This window comes from Archocentrus centrarchus, unplaced genomic scaffold (assembly GCF_007364275.1).
Source record: "Archocentrus centrarchus isolate MPI-CPG fArcCen1 unplaced genomic scaffold, fArcCen1 scaffold_50_ctg1, whole genome shotgun sequence".
In the NCBI taxonomy this organism is placed as follows: Eukaryota; Metazoa; Chordata; class Actinopteri; order Cichliformes; family Cichlidae; genus Archocentrus; species Archocentrus centrarchus.
The window spans coordinates 1,555,773-1,566,701 of record NW_022060273.1 but is presented as its reverse complement, the minus strand read 5'-3'; the positions used below and the strand labels follow the sequence as shown (position 1 = coordinate 1,566,701).

General features: G+C 42.1%; 1 protein-coding gene across 1 annotated transcript; it reads right to left on the bottom strand.

The window, feature by feature from the left end:
- Positions 1-1,677: 1,677 nt before the first annotated feature.
- LOC115777334 (uncharacterized) lies at positions 1,678-8,505 on the bottom strand. Its single transcript, XM_030725211.1, has 4 exons — positions 7,483-8,505; positions 2,986-6,819; positions 1,896-1,957; positions 1,678-1,813 (listed from the first exon to the last, which is right to left on the bottom strand). Exons 1-4 carry the CDS (start codon positions 8,503-8,505, stop codon positions 1,678-1,680), a joined length of 5,055 nt encoding a protein of 1,684 aa, XP_030581071.1.
- Between the last annotated feature and the right edge of the window lie 2,424 nt (positions 8,506-10,929).

Here is a 10,929-nt window from a genome sequence, read left to right as displayed (position 1 = left end):
CACAACCACCAAAATAAAGCATTTTGTGATTTAATAATGAATTGTGCAATAAAATAGCATTAGTAAATTAATTTACAAATTATCTTCATTAAAGTCTTAATAAATAAAAGAACTTAAAGTAGTTAATTATTTGATAATTTAAGGAATAATCAAAAGAGGAATTATAGATACATATTTCTAAATCCAGAGGTGGGAAGTTAAAAAGTACAAATCATTACTGTACTTAAGTAGAATTTTCAGGTATCTGTATTTTACTAGAGTATTTTTCTGACAACTTTTTACTTTTACTCCCTACATTTGAACACAAATATCTAAACTTTCAAAACAGGCTCCTTACTTTAGGTTCAACACATTTGAATGGAATTGTTATTTCATATCATGATGGGCCTTCAATCATCAAACTGGTTTGAGCCTAAATAGAGGGAACAATAATTCTGTTGGTGTATCCATCACTGGGGCTTATCACATACAAAGAGATGAAAGAGGCATAAACATAAAGTTTATGCATCATTGACTGCACCATACTCTGGGGTTAAAGTGGCTGGAACAATCTGGAACAGCTTTTTTGTCCATGATCTGTGGCCACAGTACTTCAACATCTAGCTACTCTTACAGAAGACGAGCAAGTGTAAAGGCAGTAGTGCTTATCATCGTGTCAGGTCATTTCAAATGCAACATTTTTTGCAGCTCAACAAATATCAGCAACCACAAAAAGTGTTTGTGTACAGCTTGTATGTCTGCTAGCTAAAGGTCCAGCAGTAATGAGAGAGCAGTTCACTCAGAGATGGAAAAAGATGTAAGAAAAACAGGACAGGAGAGGAAAAAGAGTGGTTATACTTTAAAGTTATGGACTGCTCAGTGACTTCTGATAAACTGGACATTTAAAGCTTACATGTAATGTCCTCATTTTAAAATCAGATATTGGATCTGTATATGATGTGAAGTTATGATTTTTTCATGTTGTGACACATCCTGCAAAACAAACTGAGATATACTAACTTTGTGTTGTTCAAACACTCAGCAGTTTAATGAAGGATAACCAGGTAAAGCTCTGTGTCGGACTGGTCGGCGTGGCTGTGGTGTTCGTGCTCACAGTTAGGTCATCAAGTGATGATGATTAGACTGTTAGGGTTCCTCCACCTGCTGAATCCCACTTTAACCCCTGACTGTACTCATTGTTCTGTTTAGGTGTGGAGGCAAAATCCCCCTTTATAATGTAGGCAACAGAAAGTAGAGCTATTTTTTAAACTTCTTTATTTTGCTCTGCTCAGTGTTCAAGCTGAGTACATTCATTAGAGTTAGAAATTAGATTGGAATAAAGTTTGTATTCCCAAGTATTAACATTACATTATTTCAATAAGGAGAGATCATTTGGAAAAGTTGAACATTATAGCTCAGGTTGTGAGCAGGCAACCATGTATGCCTCTTGGCTGTGCGGCGGCTGCAGGTTCTATTTCCAGCCTGTCGCCACTTGTCGCATGTCTTCCTCCGTTTCTCCTCCCGGATTTCCTGTCTGTCTGTAGTGGAAAACTATCAAATAAAGCCGAAAAGGCCAAAATAAATCTTAAAAAAGACCCATATACCAAAATCAATTATATGAGGCATCTTAAACTAATGAAGTCCACAGTTAATCTGCCTAAACAGTTCAAAAGTGTGACAAACACTTGCTCTTGTGCTTCATGGAAGTTTCATGCTGTAGAAACCAGCAGTAGTCACCATCATGATTGTGTTATAGTGCCCCTGGCACCTGATCTCCACCTCAGAGATATCTTGATGGAACCTTTCTCCATGCTCATTGCTCACATCACCCAAACTGGGTGGAAAGAAGTCAAGATGAGAGTGAAGGAGGTGAATCTTAGGTGACAATCTGCGACCCATGTTTGAATAATACGAGCATCTCATCAACTAGATCTTCATAGTTTGTGGATTTGTGGTTGCCCAAGAAATTCTGCCCCACCTGAACAAATGATTCCCATGCTCTTAGTTCAAGGTGTTACGAATAACATAAACTTGTTGTTTTGTTGTAGTTGTTTTTTATTGCCCTCTGGCTATACACAGCCTAATGACAGCCGGTTATACTGTAAATAAAATGAAATTACAATATTTAAGATCATAATACAAATAAACACAAATTTAGAACCTTTCACTATAAACCGTTTGAATAACTCACATTTAAGTTTGTGCTAGATTAATCACTTATAACTCTGAGATTCAAATTCAGCATTTAAACATTTTACAATCTCTAACATTACATTTTCCAGGTTGATAAACTGTCAAGACGCTTAGCTTTATACTCTAAACAAATGCAACAACACATCAGATTACACATTATGAGGATCTTACAGATCTAAACACAAAATTAAACCGAATTTGTGCATCTCACGGATATTCTGATTGAATACAGCGACATATCTCCTTTGAAAACCCATGCGGGAAAACGTATTTCACTTTTATGCAAAACAACGATAGTTTACATCTTCAAAACAACACAACGTCCGTTTGCACAATTAAACAAATGTTTGACAATAATCAGATCAACTTACCACGTTGGGGCAATGTTATTTGGATAGTTAAGTGACAGGTTTAATCTTTGTCTGCTTTGTTTTTTCTGTTTGGCTCTCTGTAGCTGAAAAGGCTATCGTGTCTCTTTCTTCCTTGCACGTCAGACAGCCCAAAAAATGTAAACAATGATTGGAGCCCTCTAGTGGAAGGGAGTGATACCAACATCCCGGCCCCGATGACCTCAACAGATGGTCATCCAAGTAAAATTGGTGAACGACTATGTAATAATACAGTAATACATGCACTTTAGAGCAATAACTGTTAATCTTGAACACACGGCTAACAACTATTGTAACAGTCTCATGGAAAACACAAGCTGAAAGTCTGTAGAGCTTACTTGTCCATATTCCCTTCCAGCAAACATAGTTTGTGGATGGGGCGAGTATAAATACCTGTTTGTGTCTTTACTTGAACTGAACGTACCAGTCCATCAGCTCCAACATTGACATCAATGACCAATCCAAGGGGCCACTGACTGCGAGGTGTTGATTCATGCAGAACTAGTACAAGATCACCTACTTGATAATTTCTGGAATGGTGGGTCCACTTCTGCCTCTGCTGTAGACTAGGCAAATACTCCTTTGTCCATCGAGTCCAGAAAATGTCCGCCAAGTACTGGACCTGGCGCCAGCGTCGACGGTACAGATCCTGCTTCACAAAGTGACCAGGGGGTAGAGAACACTCAGGTCTTAACAGAAGCAAATCGTTAGGAGTCAGAGGCTGACCATCTCTTGGGTCCTCTGACAGCTTTGTTAGTGGTCGTCCATTGACAATTTTTTCAATGATGCAGAAGAGTGTCATTAATCCTTCATCATCCAGAGTCTGTTGTCCTGTAAGGCCCATGAGGATTGAACGCACTGTTCGGATCTGCCTCTCCCATACACCTCCCATGTGTGAGGCTGCTGGGGGGTTGAACTTCCATTGTGTTTCTCTTTGGAGCAGATGTTCTTCAATCTTTTGTTGATTCCATTCATCCAGCGCTTTCTGTAGTTCACTGCGGGCACCAACGAAATTTGATCCGTTGTCCGAGCGCATCAATTGAGGTGTTCCCCGACGAGCCATGAAACGCTGAAGAGCATTTATAAAGGAATCTGTGTCCAAACTGTGCGCTACCTCCAAATGAATGGCCCTGGTTGTTAGGCAAGTGAACAGGCAACCATACCTCTTCACCTCACTGCGTCCCCTTCTGATGTTAATGGGACCGAAGTAATCGACTCCAACAATGGTGAAAGGTGGTTGACTTGGAGTCACACGATCAGCTGGTAGGTCGGCCATGTACTGCGTACTGATTGGAGCTCTGTGCCTTTTGCATGGTATGCACCGTGCTAGGACTCGTTTCACTGTGATGCGTCCTCTGACAATCCAGAAGGATTGCCTAATCTCAGAGAGGACCCTCTCAACACCTGAATGACCTGTGAGTTTGTGGAAGTGCCATATGATGAGTTCACTGACATGATGCTTCTGTGGCAAGATCACTGGGTGTTTTGCTGCTTCAGGTATTGGAGCATTGGTGAGTCTGCCTCCAACTCGAAGTAGTCCATCACTGAGGCGTACTGGTGCTAACTTCCTCAAGTTATTAACCCTCAGTGGCTTGGTGATCTGGGAGCGTTGAACATAGTCAATGATGGAAATCTCTGCCCGCTTCAGATCATTAAGCGTTACAGGTGCACATAGTTTAGTTTTCATCTTCTTCAAAAGAATGTCTTTTGCCCGTAAGATCAATGCAATAGCTCGCTTGAGTTTGTACCAGGAGGAATACTTGTGGAAGAAACAATCAACTGCTGAATGAGTGGTGACTTTAGATGAGATTGTGTATGTCTGACTTGATTTCTTTACCTCAGCTTCTGAAGGTAAGCCACCTAGTTCCGGCTGGAGAGGCCAAAACTCTTCTCTCTGCCAAAGGAAAGCAGGACCTTTGTGCCAGCACTCCTTGCTTGCGAGTTCTTCAGCTGATAATCCTCTAGAAACATCATCTGCAGGGTTGTGCTCTGTGCAGATGTACTTCCATTGCGAGGCTGCTGAAACTTCATGGATCTGTGAGATTCTATTTGCGACAAAGGTTTGATACCTTTTATCTTCATTTCTGATGTAATGCAGCACAATGGTGCTATCAGTCCAGAAGACGGAGTCCAGTAGGGGTAGCTCAAAGCTTTGGTGGATTTTCAGGTCAAGCTGCACTGCTACCACCGCCGCCGCCAGTTCTAGTCTTGGGATAGTGGTTGTTTTGACTGGAGCCAGCCTGTTCCTGGACATGATGATGTTACAGTATATGTTATTATGGCAAACGAGCCTGAGATAGGAGACGGCACCGTATCCCAACTCAGACGCATCGCTGAAGTGATGGAGCTGCATGGTGACTGAAGGTACAGTATAGACTGTTGGTCTGAGGCATCGAGGGATTTGTAGCTTGCAAAGTCTTGGTAGGTCATCCAACCACCGGCCCCATTGCTCAGCAATCTTACTTGGAATGGTTTCGTCCCAGCCTAGCTTCATGCGACACAGTGACTGGAATAGTGCCTTTCCTCGTAAAATGAATGGGCCAGCTAAACCCAGGGGGTCATAGACCGAGCTTATTGTGCTTAACATGCCTCTTTTGGTGCTGGGTTTGCCCTTAACATTCACACTGAATGTGAGGCAATCATTTTTTATGTCCCATAACACACCCAGAGCTCTCTCCATTGGTGGATCTTGATCCAGGTCCAATGACGGTGAGCGCTTTGCATGTTCCTGCTCTGGGATGGACTTCAGGACCTCTGCAGAATTGCTTGTCCATTTGGTCAAGTGAAAGCCTCCTTGCTTGAGTAGGTTGGTCAGCTGCGCTGCTAGATGGATGGCTTGTTGAGGTGAGTCAGAAGATTTCAGACAATCATCCACGTAGAAGTTTCTTTCAACAGTGGAGATGGTGTCTGCATCATACAGATGTGCATGGTCAGATGCACATTTTCTTAAGGCAAAACTTGCTGCACTTGGAGACCACACTCCGCCAAAGAGGTGAGATGTCATACGGTAGGTAACTACCTCATTCCTTTGATCATGGTCTTTCCACCACAGGAATCGCAGAATGTCTCTGTGGTCTGGTGTTACATAAATCTGGTTAAACATGCCTTCGATATCTGCCATCATAGCAATAGGACCTTGTCTGAATCGAATTAACACAGTTATTAACTTGTTTGTTAAGTCTGGTCCTTGATGAACAACATCATTGAGCGATACTCCATCGTACTTAGCTGCACAGTCAAAGACGACCCGTACCTTTTCTGGCTTGCGAGGATGAATCACTGGATGATGCGGGAGGTACCATACCTTGCCATCATTGCGGTCAGGAAACGAAGCAGGGACTGCTTCCGCATAGCCATTGTTGATGGTTGACTTCATTGCCTCTACATACTTCATTTGCAAGTCTGCATTTTTTGTCAGTCTACGTTCCAGGAGTTGCAGTCTGTGTGCTGCTAAGTTGACATTGTTTGGTAGCGCCACAGCTTCGTTCTTAAAAGGTATGTCTAAGATGTAGTGTGAGCCATCTTTAGAGACTGAATTCTCCCACTGCTTAATCACCTTCTGGTCGTTGATTGATAGGCTGTCCTTTTGGGTGGGGTCATCAAGCTTCCAAAACCTCTCCACCTGCATTTGCAGACTGTGATCTGACTTGAGGAAATAGGCCTTGACATTCTTTCCGCCTTCTTTGTAATCAATTGGTCCATTTATGGCCCAACCAAGCACTGTCCTTGTAGCATATGGATCATTATCTCCACCTACACGATATTCTTCAGCTCTGAGAAGGCGTGGGGCATCCTGTCCAATGACGAGGTGCACATCATCAGAGTTAACACTGGGAATAGGAATGCCTGCTAAGTGATCCCATCTGGCAACCTCATCAGGTGTGGCAAGGCAGCTGAGACCTATGTTTAACTTTCTTAGGGTTCTCACACCATTGAGTGTATACATGTTGCCATCATGTAGAGAGTCTATCTCAAGATTCACACATCGAGTAAATATGCCTTCTTGGCTGCCTCCTACTGTGTCAAGATCCAGCCTTGCAGGTTTGCCTTTGACCTTGAGTTTCTTTGTAAGTTCTTCTGACACTAAACTTGTGTTGGCTCCAGGGTCAAGCAATGCATATGTGACAGAACTGATGTTGCTAGCTTTGCCTCTAACAACCACAGGAACAATAGGTAAGCAAACTTTACCATTTCCAGCACCAGCAAATCCACAAGTGACGTTAGGTGATTGGGTAGATTGTGTTTGTTGAGTTGTTTTATTGTCACCAGTGGCATTCTGACTTGCTGCTGTATTTTGCTTGTTAGTGTGGTTTGGGTGTAGCCATTTGTTATGTTTCTGTCCACAGCCAGGTACGTTGCATACCCAATTGCGTGTGCATACCTCAGCACTATGACCCATCATGAAACAGTTTTGGCACAGGTGCTTCTCCTGAACAAACATGAGGCGTTCTGGCACAGTCAGTGATCGGAAAGCTGGGCACTGGTTCAGGAAGTGGAGCTCTGAACACTTTAGACATTTTGAATTAACTGGCCGTTTGGTGGGTGTAAACTTGTTCTCTTGAACTGCAGCTGCCTTAACATTTGCAGAGTAGTTTGGCCGAGGTTTCTTTGAGCTTTTGGTGGATAACATAACATTGCTTGGTTTCTCCTGCTTCTTGTAACTCACTATGCCACCAAAGACTGGGTCAGATCTCTTCTCAGCCTCTGTCTCAACAAAGTTGACAACGTCCTCAAGTTTAGGTAGACGTCCCCCCTTAGTGATATCGTAGTTTACATTTAACCATTTGGACCTGAGATCTGGTGGTAGTTTACTGATGATTTCAACCAATGTGCGGCGACCACTGAGCTCTTCCTCACATTTCATAGCAGAAAGTGTATCTTTGCAGCCTCTCAGTTGGTCCGCAAAATCTCTGAGTTGCACATTGTCTCTTATCTCTTTAAAGTTCAAAACCTTCTCAACCCAAGCCTGGGAGATGGTATGAGGATTTCCAAATCTTGTTTTTAGTCGCTCGAGTGCTTCCTTGAAGCCTGCACTGGGATCGGGATTGTATAAGCAGTGACTAACAGCATCTTGAGCTTTTCCTTCAGTGTACTGGTGTAGACGAGTTAACTTCTCTTCTGCAGCAACAGACTCTTTGTCCACCATTGTGGTGAAAAGCCTCATGAACTTCCAGTACTGAAGGGGGTCACCATTGAACTTTATCATGTTAGTTGGTGGGAGCCTCAGGGAGTCCACTTGGGCTTGATACTGCTGCCTTGATAATTCAAGCAGGTGTGAGATTGAATCTTCTGATATTGGTGACAGTGATGGTCGTGTTGTTGATGGGCTCTTGCCAGCCTTAGGTGTAGAATATAGATCTGTTGTTACAGCTTGTATCTTTTGTTGATTGTGTAATATCTGTGCATCTAGCTCGGCCTTGTGATGCATTCGCTGGAGTTCCAGTTCAAACTCCTCTTTGTTGCGCCGAAGCAATAGCTCAAAGTTTTCTTGTTCTTTCTTTCGTAAGGCACGTAGGTTTTCTAGCTCAGCTGACATGGGGTTGTCATCATCCGTGTCATCTGGAGGAGTTTGATTTATGATGTCCAATTCACCAGCAATTAGCTGATCATCAACTTCACCAGGAGTGTAAACTTCTTGCAGCCAGGCTAAAGCATCGTGGCGCACATCATGAACACTCATCAAGATGACCTTCTCATAGGCTTCCGACTCTTCTTTGTCAATATCCTCAGTGAGCCTATCATGATAAAGTCTGTGTGTTTCCTGGAGTCGAGTGACAGCTAGGTCAAGGCTCTCCAGTACTGCCTTCAACTCTTCAGGCTCATTTTCTCTTATCTTTATATTTGCAGCTGTAATCATTTTAGTTATGGCTGCTTTGGCTTGTCCTCGCCTTCTCCTCAGTGTCGCGAGGTCTGCTTCTCCCTCAGACTCTTCTTTGTTGGACATGTTGCCGACGTGTATAACTTTATGTTACGAATAACATAAACTTGTTGTTTTGTTGTAGTTGTTTTTTATTGCCCTCTGGCTATACACAGCCTAATGACAGCCGGTTATACTGTAAATAAAATGAAATTACAATATTTAAGATCATAATACAAATAAACACAAATTTAGAACCTTTCACTATAAACCGTTTGAATAACTCACATTTAAGTTTGTGCTAGATTAATCACTTATAACTCTGAGATTCAAATTCAGCATTTAAACATTTTACAATCTCTAACATTACATTTTCCAGGTTGATAAACTGTCAAGACGCTTAGCTTTATACTCTAAACAAATGCAACAACACATCAGATTACACATTATGAGGATCTTACAGATCTAAACACAAAATTAAACCGAATTTGTGCATCTCACGGATATTCTGATTGAATACAGCGACATATCTCCTTTGAAAACCCATGCGGGAAAACGTATTTCACTTTTATGCAAAACAACGATAGTTTACATCTTCAAAACAACACAACGTCCGTTTGCACAATTAAACAAATGTTTGACAATAATCAGATCAACTTACCACGTTGGGGCAATGTTATTTGGATAGTTAAGTGACAGGTTTAATCTTTGTCTGCTTTGTTTTTTCTGTTTGGCTCTCTGTAGCTGAAAAGGCTATCGTGTCTCTTTCTTCCTTGCACGTCAGACAGCCCAAAAAATGTAAACAATGATTGGAGCCCTCTAGTGGAAGGGAGTGATACCAACACAAGGGTCTGAGCTTAGAGGGAAAGTCTTTGTCTCTAATAAGCTCATGGACTTAGGGTCCATCAAAGATCCAGCTTTAAGCTTGGCATCACTTTGGACTGCCCCAGAAACACTATTCCATCACATGATGTAGCACTAAAACTTTGTTTCTATCTACTAACAGATCAAAGCAGTCATTAGCATTGTTGATTCTCAATATATCTCAATATAAACTTAAGTTGATTGAATTTTAATGACCACATTTGGATTCAGCACCCCAAATCACCCAAATTATTGCTAAATTCTGTTCTAGTTCAAAATTAGAAAATCTTAGCACACTCTACATTTGTGTGAGAAGCACCAGTACAGCAGTACATTAGCTAAATATTGACATGTGCATAACTCAAGAACCTGACGTGCTAGAGAAATTCTGATCATAGATTTGGATTTAGCATACCCGAAATGTCTTATATCAGGTATTTTTCTCCAGGTAGCAAAATCATTGTTGACCAGTGTAATTAGAAGTAGTGGTATGGAGAGCAATTCAGGAAGAAGGGATAACACAAGAGTGTTGATTCCCCCCTGCATTACCAGGAGCATATCACTGGGGAGGACTGAGTAAGAGGGGTGTCAGTTGCTGCTGCAATAAAAAGCAGTTTTCTGGGAAACAGCCATTATCTCGGGCAGTATTATTCTGCATTTGAGTAGTCCTGTCCTGTTTTCTTTTCTTTTAAAAACAAAATAGGGCATCCAAGTTGTTTCTGTGGATGCTGTGGGTTCTGCTTTGAAACCTTTCTAATTTTCCTAAGTTTGCATTCAGGGATTAACATAGTTGCCATGCACTTCTTTCTTATTTTTTGTCTGTGGTTAGGATAATTCAAAAGAAGATGGGCCTGCAGAGGAAGGTTACCCCCTTGCACTGCCATTTTTGATTTCCTCTGCCTTTAGGATTTCAGGTATCCAGGGTCAGGAGAGGGAGTCAGTGGGAAGCCCCCTGTTGCTGGTTTGTCCTCATGGATGAGGTGTTGGGACAGAGGTCTTGCACTCCTCTCCTAATTGCTTCCATGCCTGAGGACATTCCATGGCCAAGTGCAGCAGTGGGTGACCAGGAGGAAGAGGATGAGGAAGGCAGTCAGGTAGTACCAAGAGGAAGAACAAGGAGGGACAGTGACGATGAACTCCTGAAGCTCATCAAAGAGGATATGAGGCTGCAGAGAGAAGCCAAGGAGAGGAGAACACAGGAAAGCAGGGAGAGAATGGACAGATTGTTCTCTTTATAAAGTTATTTTATCTACACTTGTTTTTTAACATAAAACTCATTTTGAATATTTTAAACAGCTGATTAATGAATGATGAGAAGAAAATAAAAGAGAATAAGAAAGAAAAAAACATTTACAATAACAGAATGTTTACAAGAAATCAAGAATATTAGAATACAGATGGGGGGGGGGGGGGGGGGGGGGGAAGCCAATGTGAAGTTGTTTAAAGTGGACTCTGCAAGATTAACCTGACTGACCCGGTCCTGGACTTTCTTTAAACAGCAGTACAACAGGCCTGATGTTTGCCTGAACAAAAAGTGTCTGGCAGTGTTGCTGGATCTGCTGGAGGAAGATCAGAGACATGGATGGGGTGCTGCAACTGAAATCCATGACTTGTCTTTTCTAGTTGGTGAGTGGAGCATCACACTGG

What these genes read in the sequence shown, in the direction of transcription:
- LOC115777334 (XM_030725211.1), bottom strand. Translation starts at nt 8,505, where the DNA reads ATGTCCAACAAAGAAGAGTCTGAGGGAGAAGCAGACCTCGCGACACTG. An exon ending in ATGTTGGAGCTGATGGACTG is followed by an intron (nt 1,958 to 2,985) that starts GTACGTTCAGTT and finishes TCATTTGTTCAG; the next exon opens with GTGGGGCAGAATTTCTTGGG. An exon ending in GAAGATCTAGTTGATGAGAT is followed by an intron (nt 1,814 to 1,895) that starts GCTCGTATTATT and finishes CTTTCCACCCAG; the next exon opens with TTTGGGTGATGTGAGCAATG.